This window comes from Pollicipes pollicipes, unplaced genomic scaffold (genome assembly GCF_011947565.3).
Source record: "Pollicipes pollicipes isolate AB1234 unplaced genomic scaffold, Ppol_2.1 Scaffold_4002;HRSCAF=4701_pilon_pilon_pilon, whole genome shotgun sequence".
NCBI lineage: Eukaryota > Metazoa > Arthropoda > Thecostraca > Pollicipedomorpha > Pollicipedidae > Pollicipes > Pollicipes pollicipes.
The window spans coordinates 23,264,702-23,279,121 of record NW_023596420.1 but is presented as its reverse complement, the minus strand read 5'-3'; the positions used below and the strand labels follow the sequence as shown (position 1 = coordinate 23,279,121).

Sequence of the window (14,420 nt, the reverse complement as noted above, 5' to 3'; positions counted from 1 at the left end):
TGTGATAACGAGATCAGATGTCCGCCAGCTCATGCACTTGAGCAGCATGTGAGAACGAGATCAGATGCCCGCCAACTCATGCACTTGAGCAATATGTGAGAACGAGATCAGATGTCCGCCAACTCATGCACTGGAGCAGAATGTGAGAACGAGATCGGATGTTGGACAGCTCATGCGGTTGAGCAGTATGTGAAAATGAGATCAGATGTCCGCCAGTTCATGAACTTAACAGGATGTGAGAACGAGATGAGATGTCCGCCAGCTCATGCAGCCGAATTGAGAACGAGCTGTAATAACGTGAACATGCTGCCTACGTATTTCCGACGTGCCGTGTTTGCCTGTACACAACCCTGAGCTGATGTGGCTGGCATCCAGCTCTCGCTCTCTGTGGTACGATGAGCTGTCCCTGCGTGTGCCAGACTCAGCTGACCCAGCTGCGGGCGGAGGAGGGCCGTCTGTGTCGGCTGGTGAACCTGGCGCGGCCGGCCTCCATGCCTCCGCTGCGGCCGCCGCCACAGGCTGCCGCCGTCCGCTCCGCTCTCACCGGCATCATCGGCAAGAGAAAGGTAGGGACCGCCACCGGACGCGCCCGCGCCGCGGGGCGTGTTCGGATGACAGAAGTTGGCTGTGTCACTGACTGGTACGTACATCATTTCTTAGCACATTTGACTTAATTTGCGTGCGTGTTTGTACCGGTTGTAGCCTGCTTCATGAGATGACTGCCTTTTGTACCCAGATTAAACGACGTGCAGTCACCAAACAAAGCCCTGACGTGCATGAACGGATCACAACTTTGGCGGGTGCGTGCGCATGTGCTCTTGCTGGGCGTTTTGAGCGGCCGTGCCGAAGACGCCTGTGAGCATGGGCCGCTTGCGCTGTGTCGCCAGCAGAAGGCCGGTCGGTGCGCGGCGCCAGCGCGAGCCGTCCGAGGACCGGAGCGCCGCGTTCCGTCCGGGCCCGCCGTGGAGGACGAGGACGAGGTCGAGGACGAAGAGGAAGAGGCGGCGCAAGGGTCGGAGCCGGAGCGACGGGTGCCGGCCGGTCCGACCCCCGAGCAGCCAGCCGCGCCAGCCGGCTCCCGTCCGACGGCCCGGCGCCGGGACAGCGCGTGCCCTCCCCCGGAGCCGATGGAGGGCAGCTCGGCCCAGGAGCCCGGGACCGGGCCGAAGCGGACCGGAGCGCCAGCGACCTGTGCCAGTCGGTGGAAAGGACCACGGACCCGGTGCCGGCGGCCGTGTGAGCGCGGTGTGGACGACGCGCAGGATACGACGCTGCGGCGCGAGGACACGGTCGCCGTCGGCCGGGCGCTGCAGCCCTTCAACAGGCCGGGCGAGAAGGAGGGTGCCGGGTCTCCGCAGGAGCCTGTAGCGGCACCACGGCTCCCGCTGAGCGGCACCGTCGATCAGCAGCATTCAGAATCTGCACAGCAGCAGGCTGACAAAGCCAGAAGAAAACGTGAGGAGAGGACCAGGCGGAAGGCAGAAAAGGTTTGTTAGCATACCTGCTTTGGGTCGTTTAAGGGGCAGACGATGTATTGGAATGAGGCTACACTTCTGCGAGCGATTAACTTGCAGTTCATGAACCCCGCACGACTCTTGGCTAAGCATCGGCAGGCTTCACGGTATCGTGGACTGTATCATTATCCCCTTGTTTTCGGCATGAAAACCGCGACGTGATAACGCGTGGTCTACGAGCCGTAGAAGTCGCACGTTACCCGCAGTAATCGAAATACGCGCTGCAGGCGCATCTCACCACAAGCTTGTGGCCTTGTCCTGAAACTACCATGCTCCAGTGGGTATCTCCACGGATGATCGCTCGTTTAAACGCGTTGGATGGTCGCGTATGGAGGTGGGAAACATGGCTCGCGCGCGTTGTAACACTGGCCGTGTCTCGAGCCCGATGGGGCTTCACTGAAGGCCCGCCTGACCGGTGACGCGCCGGCAGGAGGTGGCGTCCGAGCCGTACTCGCGGCTCGCCGGCGACGGCACCTACGACGTTTGGGTGCCACCCGCCGACCAGTCGGGTGACGGACGCACCAGCCTCAACGACAAGTATGGCTACTGAGGCGGCGGCCGCGCTGCAGGACGGCTGCCGGCGTCGGCGCCGGAGGACCGCGCCGCCTCGCGCCCGGCGTCGTCGGCCTGACCGGCGGCACGCCGAGTGCGCCGAGCGCCGAGTGTAGCGCCGCTGGTGCTGCCGACGTGCGGTGGTCCAGCATGCATTGTCTGGAGCGCGTCCGGCTTCTTGGGCCAGCGCGCTCTCTGCAGCCCATTGTGAACGCTCGCCGACGATGGGGCTCGAGCGGCCGTTGCGTGACGGAGCTTTCCGCCGGTCGCGGCCGCCCGTCAGCGCCCCGACACGTGCCCCAACACGCCGGCAACTATCAATACATATATTCATTGACAGCACCGCTTGTACTGCTCTCAGCTCGAACGACAACGTGCTTCGCTCTGAAATACCACCCAAACGCTGCACAGAGTAGTGATCAATCCGCCCCAACGACATACACCACGCCAACGAAGTTCAAATGACGCCACCGGCGTCTAGTACACCGCGACCAAAAACGCCAGGGTCAGAAGGCCATCGCGCGACGAAGGCCGGTGCCAAAACGACTTAACACGGGAACCCCACACTCGATATGCTGGGGACAAGCGGGGCTCGGCGGGGCTGTCTGGCGGTCTGGCGGGGCGGCCGGCCCGCCGCGCCGCCTCTCCGCACGCCACACCACACGCTGTTGCGAAAGACCAAACGGGCCGAGCGCGGCCCGCGCCGGCGCCGGCCGCTGCGGCGGGCTCCTAGGTGGGCCGGCACTCGCCCGGCTGGTCGTCGTCGCTGTCTGAGGAGCGGCCGTCCGGGTCGTCCGTGTCCATGTCGAACATCTGCGACAGCAGGTGGCTCCAGTCACACGCCGGCAGTGCGTTGACAGCTGTGTGCAACAAGACGCGGTACGGACGGCAGGGGTGGGCGTCCCTGGGCCGGTCGGCGACAGCTGTGTGCAACAGGACGCGGTACGGACGGCACGGGCCGTGGGCGTCCCTGGGCCGGTCGGCTTCTGCTGCACCCGGATATATAGCACGTGGGCGGCGGCTATCGCCGCTGGTCTACCGCCGCTGGTGCGGCCGGCCAGCGCCAGCACGACGGGTCATCGTGTACCGTCTGCCTGACATCCCCGCGGAAGGATACTTCCGGAATCCACACTACGGCCAAATCCTAACCAGCGAGGTCCACCTGCGACTTCCCACCTTAGCTTCCCGGCCAAAGCCACCCACAGCAGACAGACCGCGGAAAAGACCAAGCCCACGCGTCGCCCCGCCTCAGGGTGCCAGCCGGCCGTCTCCGGGCCGGGCGCGAGCGCACTGACCTGGCGCCGCTGCCGCTGCCACTGCGAGCCGAGCACCTGCTGCATCACCGTCCACATGAGGCTGCTGCCGAGCGAGCCCGTCGAGGGCGAGTCGCCGTCCACCCGGTCACGCAGGTTCGTCTCCACGGTCTGTCGACAGACGGCGAGACGGCCGTCAGCAGACGGGCGGACAGGGGCGCCAACGGCGCGTCTGGTGGGCCCGCCCCGCAGGACTGGCGCACACGCCGACAGGCCGTCGCCAGGCCAGCCGTACTCGCTGGCACCAGCGGCGCCTCGGCCGCCAGCCCGGCCCGCCTGGTCTTTGGCTCGCTTCTCATTGTGCGGCATGAGGGGACGGGCCATGCGCAGCGCCCAGGGCCCCGCACACAGCTACGTCACGGAGCATTTCCGCAAGGAGCTCTTGCATTACAAGTTCAGGCGATAAAACTAATTGGCCTGGAATACGCTAGGGGGCACAGGTGAAACGAAAAGATTAAGCGATAATGGCATAATTGTAAGAATACTCCCGTGCCGTACTGTGCGTCTCAAAGTTATGATAATACACTGTAAATAAAATAATAAACGTGCTCCTTAAACAGCATGGGCTAAAAATGATGTTGACAGGAAAGGTATCCTACGCGACCACTTTCTTCCTTATATCATAGGCTATTCTTCGTAACACACGTAACCGCCACAACCTCAGCTGAAACTTGACATGCCTCCAGACATTTACGCGTCCATATTTGTACACTGTATCTGTATCATTTTCCTGACATTTTCCTCAAGCACCTGTGCCTTCTAATCAATGCACCGCGTGTAAGCTGTCTGTCCCGAATGGGTGCCGTCTCTGCGCGGCGGCCGCTCTGCAGCAGCGGCGCCCACCTGTCGCAGCGAGCCCAGCTCTGGCGGCCCGTCCCTGCTCGGCACCCAGATCTTGACGTCGTCGTCCAGCCCGCTGGTGGCCAGCACCGGTATGAACGGGTGCGGCTCCAGACAGTTGACCTGCCGGACGGGCGGCGAGTCAGGGTCGGGAGTACGGATGCGGCTCCAGACAGTTGACCTGCCGGACGGGCGGCGAGTCAGGGTCGGGAGTACGGGTGCGGCTCCAGGCAGTTGACCTGCCGGACGGGCGGCGAGTCAGGGTCGGGAGTACGGGTGCGGCTCCAGACAGTTGACCTGCCGGACGGGCGGCGAGTCAGGGTCGGGAGTACGGGTGCGGCTCCAGGCAGTTGACCTGCCGGACGGGCGGCGAGTCAGGGTCGGGAGTACGGGTGCGGCTCCAGACAGTTGACCTGCCGGACGGGCGGCGAGTCAGGGTCGGGAGTACGGGTGCGGCTCCAGACAGTTGACCTGCCGGACGGGCGGCGAGTCAGGGTCGGGAGTACGGGTGCGGCTCCAGACAGTTGACCTGCCGGACGGGCGGCGAGTCAGGGTCGGGAGTACGGGTGCGGCTCCAGGCAGTTGACCTGCCGGACGGGCGGCGAGTCAGGGTCGGGAGTACGGGTGCGGCTCCAGACAGTTGACCTGCCGGACGGGCGGCGAGTCAGGGTCGGGAGTACGGGTGCGGCTCCAGACAGTTGACCTGCCGGACGGGCGGCGAGTCAGGGTCGGGAGTACGGGTGCGGCTCCAGACAGTTGACCTGCCGGACGGGCGGCGAGTCAGGGTCGGGAGTACGGGTGCGGCTCCAGACAGTTGACCTGCCGGACGGGCGGCGAGTCAGGGTCGGGAGTACGGGTGCGGCTCCAGACAGTTGACCTGCCGGACGGGCGGCGAGTCAGGGTCGGGAGTACGGGTGCGGCTCCAGACAGTTGACCTGCCGGACGGGTGGCGAGTCAGGGTCGGGAGTACGGGTGCGGCTCCAGACAGTTGACCTGCCGGACGGGCGGCGAGTCAGGGTCGGGAGTACGGGTGCGGCTCCAGACAGTTGACCTGCCGGACGGGCGGCGAGTCAGGGTCGGCAGTACGGGTGCGGCTCCAGGCAGTTGACCTGCCGGACGGGCGGCGAGTCAGGATCACTCGGCCTACAGCGGAGAGCGCCGGGGGGAGGGGAGGGGAAGGCGCCACGTAGGAGACCGGAGTCGAACCGGTGCTGGCCGTGTAAGCCGCGGCGCCGCACGGCGGCCGGGTACGTACCACGCCGTTTTCGTCTCCAGGGACGCACTGGACGATGGCTTCAGTATCCCGGTCCCAGACGAAGATGTTGCCACAGTCCGAGCCCGAGAGCACGTACTGGCTGGTCGGGCCGAAGAAGTTCACGCCCTTGACTGAAAATCACGGCCAGATTGCATTACACACATCACTCGGCCATCCCATCCTCAACAAACAGCCAACAGTGTGCAACAGTGTGCGCAACAGTATGCGCAGTGTGTGTGCAACAGTATGTGCAGTGCGTGTGCAACAATGTGGGCAGCAGCTCGCATCTGCACCATGCCCGGCCAGAACGTTCACACCACCAGGCGCGCCACAGCGCTGACTGGCGGCGGGCCCGCCGGGAGACCGGGCCTGGCGCGGCCGGCGCCCTCACCGGTCCGGCCGCAGCCCCGCCCCACCGCGTGTGCTCACTGGTGGCGTTGTTGCGGTGGCCGGAGTACTGGTGGATGCAGTCGGCGCCGTCCGAGTGGCTCGCGTCGAACAGGTACACGTCCTCGTCGTTGTACGAGGCCACGATCTCGGTGCCGTTGTAGTTGAACACGCCGCAGGTGACGCTGTACCGGTAGCCGGACTCGAGCTGCAGCAGGGCCAGGGCGGCGTCCTGTCCAGGCTCGCCACGCGGAACAGCGGCGCACCACCGCAGCGCACAGTCTCGACAGGGTCCCGGTCGGCAGCGGGCCAACTCTGGCGGAGTCTCCCGACCGTCGGCCCACAGTGGCACTGAGCTCCGCTGGACCCGGCGGGCACCACGGCTCCCCACCTGCAGCAGCTCAGGTGGCGGGCCGCCCACACGGCGCTCACCACTGCAAGCTGGTGGGCCGGCCGTGGCAGCGCAGCATGGTGTCACGTTCGTCTACACAGGAGGTCAGCGCGCCCCATCGGACCGTCGTGGCTCTGTTCTACCAGTCTCAAGGCTGGCAAAACAGACTGGCACACTGCCTGCCCGCGCCAAACCTTTGTCGACCTGCCTCGCCAGCTGGTCGCCTGATCTGTCTTCAAGTCTGTCCGATTCTGGCTCACCAGTCTCCCCCAGTCTGGCTAACCAGTCTCACCCGGTCTGGTTCACCAGTCTGCTCCAGGCTGACTAACCAGTCTGCCCCGGCCTGACTAGCCACTCTGCCTTAGCCTGGCTTATCGGTCAGGTCCGTCCCACTCACCAGTCTGTCCCAACGCGAGTCAGCAGTCTGCCCCAACCTAAGTCAGCAGTCTGTCCCGGCCTGACTCACCAGTCTGTCCCAACGCGAGTCAGCAGTCTGCCCCAGCCTGAGTCAGCAGTCTGTCCCGGCCTGACTCACCAGTCTGTGCGGACAAAGGCGGCGATAAGGCTCGTCGTTGCCCATCATGCGCCGGTCGTACAGCCGGACGAACTTGTCCACACACGCCAGTAGGAACACGTTGCCGTCCTCAGGGTGGGTGGCGATCGAGTTGGTCGGCACTTTCTTACCGCTGTCCATGCAGGTGGTCAGTCTGCGGCGGAGAGGGTCGCCGGTGTGGGGCTCAGGTCTGCTCACCGCGGGGCCGCTGCTCCGAGGCTGACAGCTGACTGGATGCTCGCCACCAGAGCAAATACAGTCGGCGAAAGCAAACGACATCCGCGGCAAACGAGTCGTCTCTTACATACCCACGGCCCGTCCCGTCACCATGCAAGGTCCCAAGCGATACGCGGCTTTTCCCCCATGACGGTAACATTAGCACGTCCACACAACAATGGTCAGGTCGATACACAGCCCGGCGTCTCTCTTTTGGCGCACGGCCAGGAGCGGCCACGTCGCCCGGGCGGCGCGGCGACCCACCTGTTCGGTTTGTTCTGCCGCACGTCGATGCTGAAGACGACCGCGTCCTCGCCGCAAGAGAGCACCGTGTGCGGAGAGTCGCGCTGCAGGGCCAGTTTGCGTCCCGAGCCGCGGTGCTGCGCAGAGAGAGGGCACGCCCCGGTCAACAGCAGTCATACACGCGCCGGCCGCCTTAGCCGGCGCTCCGTCCACAGACGCCACACAGCCGCCGAGGGGGCACCGTCCGCACGTGTCACACACAGCTACCGAGAGGGCACCGTCCGCACGTGCCACACACAGCCGCTGAGAGGGCACCGTCCGCACGTGCCACACACAGCCGCTGAGAGGGCGCCGTCCGCACGTGCCACACACAGCCGCTGAGAGGGCACTGTCCGCACGTGCCACATACAGCCGCTGAGAGGGCACCGTCCGCACGTGCCACACACAGCCGCTGAGAGGGCACCGCCCGCACGTGCCACATACAGCCGCCGAGAGGGCACGCCCCGGTCAACAGCAGTCATACACACGCCGGCCGCCTCAGCCGGCGCACCGTCTACAGGCGCCACAAACAGCCGCCGAGACGGCACCGTCCACACGCTGACCACACGCGCCGCATACAGCCACCAAGAGGGTCGCCTCACCGAACTCGAGCATACCACTGTCAGCATGAGGTACACGGGGAATCTTGTTGAACATATGCTACAAACGTGGGCGGAATCCCCTTCTCATTCCGTATGTACACTCGAAAACGGAAAGAAGGCCAGAGACTGTAATCGTCGCCGACAGCAGCCCACGGCGGTTTGATGATGGGCGACGGTTTGCATCGTTAAAATTCCTTCAAACCAATACAAAACAACTGGCAGTGACGATGGACCTAGCGTACACCGATGACATCAGACTTGTTGGTACCAAGTCCGAAAAAATCCTTGAATTTTAACTATCGGCTCGCATACTTTCTCTGCAACGAACATCGATTAAACAAGAATGGTTATCAAAACAGCATTGAGTGAAGACGTGCAGCGAACGACAGCTGGGATGAGAGGCAGGAGGGGCGGGGGGTGGGGGGGGGGGGGGGGGTACCTGCGCCAGTCTGCGTATGGAGCGGCACTCCCCGGCCGACGAGATCTCAGCCAGCCGCACTTGGCCGTCGCGACTTGTCGACACAATGTGGGTGTCGTTGTGAAGAGGCATGAACTTGGCCTGTGAACGCGCACATCGCCCAGTCGTCAGTCTCAGAAATCTTACCGCACGGAGCCGGTTAACAAGGCGCCTTGCAAACAGACTCGCTCTCCGTGCACGCAGCACCGGAGAAACATAGACCAGTGACAATGCTGGTGCGAATACGTAGTGGCGCAGTCGCCCACCGCACCGCTCCACGGCGGCAGCGGCGCGCCACCGCCCCCTGCGCAGGAGGCGCCACAGCTCAGCCTGTGCGGGCAGGACCAGCCCGGGCGTCAGTGGTACACGGGTCAATGGTCAATGGCAGGACAGCCCACGGCCCGGCCGTCCCAGGCACGCGAGCCCGCGCGCCGGGACCGGCCGGCCGGCCGCCACCTCGGCACCCCACCTCGAAGATGTTGCTCTTGTGGCCCGTGTGGTATGAGTAGCTGGGCCGCTTGCGCTGCCAGTCCCAGACGACCACGTTGAGGTCGTCGGAGCCGCTGGCCAGCAGACTGCCGGTGGCGTTGAAGTGCAGGCAGTTGACGCAGCTCTCGTGCCAGCAGAGCTTGGACATCAGCTCCAGCCGCTCGACGGCGTGCAGCGAGCTGTACATGTGCAGCCGGAACTTGTCCTGGTGCAGCAGCGACGGCCGCTCGCCCAGCTGCCTGCCGGCCCGACCGAGCGGCGCCGTCACCAGCTGGCTCCGGCGCAAAACGCCGGCGTCACAATCAAGCTGAAATGGTGTGCAGCTATGGACAGCTATAGACAGATGCTCGGCAAACGTAAGATGTTACATATCAACGAGTGTGTTTTTCAAACGTGACGAAATTATATCGTATTCAGTCACCTCTTGTGTAATTCCTTCACCAGAGACCAAGAGTGCGTGGGCTTCGGTTTCGTCATGATTTCCTCTGTTTTCCTTTTAACGTCTTCCAAAGATGCAGCCTGGCAAGCAAAAGGAAGATAAACACGAAACTATAAACTGTGAAGAACATACACACCAGCAGTCACATAATACAATGCTGTTTCAGTCTTGAAAAATAACACAATATGACATTTTAATGACCATTCCATAAAATCATGTTTATGACCACAGGCTGAAATGCAGCATCACAGGTCGCGCTGCCTTCAAAAGATAAGCACGCTCACGGCACAGCTCAATTTAACACATCGAATCCTAGAACGTCAAAGACGACCATGTCATGTGCAACCACCACAGACATGAACTGTGTCTCACCATGGCTGATTTCCTCATATCATCGCTACTGTCTGAGTCATCACTTGACGAGCTTGACAAACTTAGCAGACCCGTAGCAGCTGCACCATTTACTCCAAAGTTCCCCTCATCATCCGCCTCAGTGCCCGACATGGCACAATCGGCAGCTTCCCGCTCTGAATCAGCAGCGTCATCCTCTTGATTTGATATGGTTTGGCTGGCATCAGCCATGCTCTGCTCTTGCTGTCGATGCTCACTGTTATCATGGCCAGAAGTCTGCTGACCTGCCATCTCACTTTCTTTGTCCATGAGGTCAGAGGTTGGAGCAGCTGGCATACTGCTTGAATCATCTGGCACAACTTTCTGTATTGCATGTGTGGTCTCACTCTCTCCAGCATTGTCAGTTGCACCTGAAGTCATGCCTCCTTCAGATGCCCCACAACATGCATCAGCGTCCATGGTATCAGAACTTACTCCCAAGGAAACACTGTCTGCTCCCTGACCATGAACTGAAGAGCCATCCCTATCTCCAGAGCAGATAATTTCAGCATCAGCTTGGGCTGCAGTTTGCTCACAGGCTGGTATGTTCCCTGATCCATCAGCCATAGTGTGTTCAAACACCTGTGCTTGAATTGCACACAGTGAACAGAGCTTTTTGAAAACAGAATCTTCTTCAGTAAGCCCAGAAAATCCTAATGTTTTAATTACACACTAACTTGAATTTCTTTGTAGCATTCCACTGAAAAGCAAAGCACATGTATCTTTCAAATTTGGTAGAACTACAACTTGACCATGCGTTTTGTCCTACATATTATCCAATACATACACAGTAATGACTTTAGCTTCTACCTGTCAGAGTTATGGGCTTGAGACAATCACTTCACACAAATGCATATAAGTCCACTTAAAACTGCAGGTTAAGGGTACAAACACCGGTCTTAGAGCAGCAAAGGGACAATTCGGAACCTACACTAACACAGTCCATTCAAACCACATTTTCTAGAACCTTCTAGAACCCTTCTAGAACCAGTTTACACCTCAATAACACCATCTATGAGCAAAACATTGCTGGATACACCAAAATGCTGCACAGGAGAATGACTGACACAGGGTCATCAACATGCTGTTTAGACAAGGAAGGACAATCCTTAATGTTGTGACCCAAGAGCTCACAGCATCTGTGTACACAACATTTCACCAGAGGTGGTGTTCTCTGCAACATTGGGATGCAGCCAAATACATTAATTCATCCCAAGTTTGCCTAATCCAATCAATGAGAGGAACACTAAGTATGCTGATTGTGATCAAGATGTGCAGCACCATTCAAAAATGGGCCAGAGCTTGACATCACCCGGGGGAACTACACACCGTTCTGAAGACAAGGGAACAGATGATCACACTGGCAGACAGGAGCAAAGCTTTGCATAACCTTTTGGAATGGGGATAGGAAAGTAATTGTGCATCATATGGTAATGGTTACCACCATTTCCATCTTCACACAGTCCAAGTTCTTCACAAATTTAACAAACCTCTTTTAATTTTGGGAGGGGGCAGGAAAGAAATTGGGGAAAGGGCTGAGACCCTCTTGCTAAACATGAAACTGCACCCCTGCTGACAAAGGTGTGGGATGATGTAAGGCAACCTGGTGACAAAAGCATGGTTTGATGCAAGGCCACCTGGTGACAAAGGCATGGGTTGCTCTGAGGCCACCTGGTCACAATGGCACGGGTTGAGGTGAGACTACCTGGTGACAAAAGCATGGGTTGCTCTGAGGCCACCTGGTAACATAGGCCTGGTTTGATGTAAGGCCACCTGGTGACATAGGCATGGGCTGAGTTTTGAAGTCATGCATATGTGCATACAAGGGTGCAAACCATGGATCTGCCCATTTTTGGATGTGTTTTTCCACCACCATTGTGCAGCTACCAAAAGGCCCCTGGCTCCATCCACTTGGAAGTTTGGCATCAGTCACACACTGATAATCGATGCTCTTTCTCTCATCTTTTATTGCCTCATTCCCCTTACATCATATCAGATTTCTCATTGTTTGGAGTCATGAGGCATGTTGTAAGCATTATATGCAAATAAAGTATGAATATTGCTGTGTCAGATGATCAAGCTGTTCCACATGTGCAGGAATCATTGCAATATATCATCAAAACCAACATATTTATAGGTATCTCCAGAATTTGATAAGTATAAAAACCAACTGAAGATTACTAACTTGAATAGCAGCTAATTACCTGTCTAATAACCACAGAATACCTTTTCCCACTGATGTGACAAGGTGGGAACAGTTGCATGGTTGTGAATAGCTGTAAGTGTTATACCTTCCATTGTATCATAATCTCCTATTCCAAATGACTTTAACAATATTTGATACATGAGCCCTATTATAACAAGAATGAAGCTTGAGCTAAGAGTGAGCTCAGTGAAACGAGGTGAATGGCTTTGGGGAACACAAAATGATAAGATTCAGATGCACCACATCACTAAAAGATCAGCAGCCCTTCTCTCATGCTGGCCATGACCATTCATGCTAGTGAATGATTGATTTTCAAGCTACACATTGGCAGGTGATTGAACATAACATTCAGGAGACAAGGCACACTTGGGTGCTGAAGTTTTGAGTCACTGGTTACTGAAGTAATTAATAACCTAATCATGAGTGTTTACTTCTTCTTCTGACATGTCTTTTATGCACTCAAAAGGAAAAGGTATTCTGTGGTTATTAGACAGGTAATTAGCTGCTATACACACAAAAGATGGTAATTTCTTTCAATCATGTACAAACATTACAGAACTTGTTTTTGGATTGTGTCTGGTAGTACAGCTGTAATCAAGCAGCTTCTCAGCAACAAACACATACATGATTCATGCCGGTTCAGTGGCATACCACATAGGGCTCACAATGCTCATATGTGCATGCAAATTATTTTGATAACACCAGACAACAAATAATACATCAAATGACAAAAGTTATGTCTATTATAGGTACAATAAGCACATGAATCCTTCAGTTTTCACAAGATAGAATGAAACCTCTACATAATCATAACCTGGTCGCAACTACGGGGAACATAACTGGGGCCTAAAAATAGTTTTACACAACGCTGAGCTTGTTGAGACAGCCAGCGAGCACTGCTTTCATGCTCGTAAGGTAGGCCCAACGAAGGTAAGTCAGACATGTGACTGGCAACTGACGACGCTTTTTGAACCTCTTATCTCACCGGCTCATTAAACCCACCATCACCCAAAATACCGTATCCAGCCGGCGCACTCTCCAGTTACTGCGTAGCTACTCCTGGCCAGTCCGCAGCTCTCAGCGATTTCGCGAGGACGTGCACTGCCGCTCGCTGTTTTCGTAGACATGCGACATATACGACGCAAAAAGGACAAATGTTTTAACACTGCTAAAATACGAGATGCAAAATTTACCGCATTCTTAGCATGAATGCAATTTTGTTTATTCGCATTCTGGCATTATAACTTTTATTTGATCATTGTAAACCACTTTCATGACGCCTGACTTCTCCTTCCATTGCATGACGCACAACTTTGAGGTCATCCATAGCTCACCTTACTCATGAAGGGGAAGAGAGGGTGATGGAAAATAACGGAAGCACTAAAAGCATATATATGATTACAGGAGAGGGAGGGAGAGGCCTTTGGCAGCGTAACGTCCCGTTCAGGTATGGATGCAAATGACCCTAACATCTTGATAAACAAACTAAATCGTACACCAGGATGCCTTTGGATTACTGGCTTGACATGGAACACACCCGTTGGTTGTATCGCAACTGTTGCTCAATTAGGCGCCTTACTGGCGTTACTTTCGAGGACGGTACATTTAGCAAAGCGCACCTAGGGGGGGGGGGGGAATATTTCACGGGGTGTAACCAGTGAGGAGCCATGGGATGGAGGGTGAAAATGGCGGAGATGTAACCTGCTGTAAGAAAGGCTCCTCCTAATCTTCAAACTACAGGAATTTTTTCAACTTCATCCTGCGAGCGGAGATCCAGGATCTTCTTTACATGTTAAGTGCATAAAAATGCACTGGAACGCAGCCTTATCTCCCCCCCCCCCCCCAACCTCTGAAAAGATATTCCCTGCGTACTAACAGCTGTTTCAGCCTCACTATAGGTCGATGTATCGTAGCCGTCTCGCTAAAAGCTTTGCACGTTTTCCATCTGAACACAAGACTGAAGTGATCTAAATCAATAGAGGGATCGGAAATTGATGAAATGCCCGGTGAATCTAAATGTTGGAACGGTTATGCCATTGAGATTTCCAACTACTCGAAATTTCCACCTCTCCAGGGTCTTTTTAAGACCATAGAGACTCCTCATGCTCAAGGGTTCCCTGCGATCTCGAGAACTGAGCAAGCTAGAGCCAGCCATGTGGAAAACGGCAATGGAAAGCTCTCGTCAACGCACATTTGATAAGGGAGCCTTGAAAAAGATGAATTCTATTTTACAGGCCAAATGAGATAAAACCGGCCAACATACCACTTTATAGACTCCTGTTATCGCAGGTACGAAACCTGCTACGGCAATGCAGAAGACGGCGTTGAAAAGCTCTTAGAACGTTTTATGTGGTGGACACTCATGGATATTGTCACATGCAACCAGTCATGAGATGCCATGCCAGGTCAAATGAATGAAGCTGATCGTTGCGTTTGCCAGTGCGGCTAAACCGAGAGCTAAACAAGCTGCTACATCAATGAGGAGAACAGGGCTGAAAGTTCTACCGAAGTTGTAACGCATGTGTCATTTGGGG

At 57.0% G+C, this 14,420-nt stretch overlaps 2 protein-coding genes across 2 annotated transcripts; one reads left to right on the top strand and one right to left on the bottom strand.

The window, feature by feature from the left end:
- Positions 1-50: 50 nt before the first annotated feature.
- On the top strand, positions 51-1,240 carry LOC119094255 (PHD finger protein 23). The gene is made up of 3 exons (XM_037217329.1): positions 51-566; positions 888-1,104; positions 1,170-1,240. The coding sequence occupies exons 1-3, from the start codon at positions 396-398 to the stop codon at positions 1,238-1,240; spliced, it is 459 nt and encodes a 152-aa protein (XP_037073224.1). The 5' UTR covers positions 51-395.
- A 1,138-nt stretch (positions 1,241-2,378) lies between these two features.
- On the bottom strand, positions 2,379-9,880 carry LOC119093859 (DDB1- and CUL4-associated factor 8). The gene is made up of 11 exons (XM_037216868.1): positions 9,663-9,880; positions 9,273-9,370; positions 8,832-9,090; positions 8,345-8,464; positions 7,286-7,401; positions 6,788-6,959; positions 5,904-6,069; positions 5,475-5,605; positions 4,223-4,342; positions 3,362-3,490; positions 2,379-2,879 (listed from the first exon to the last, which is right to left on the bottom strand). Exons 1-11 carry the CDS (start codon positions 9,870-9,872, stop codon positions 2,796-2,798), a joined length of 1,605 nt encoding a protein of 534 aa, XP_037072763.1. The 5' UTR covers positions 9,873-9,880; the 3' UTR covers positions 2,379-2,795.
- Positions 9,881-14,420: the final 4,540 nt, after the last annotated feature.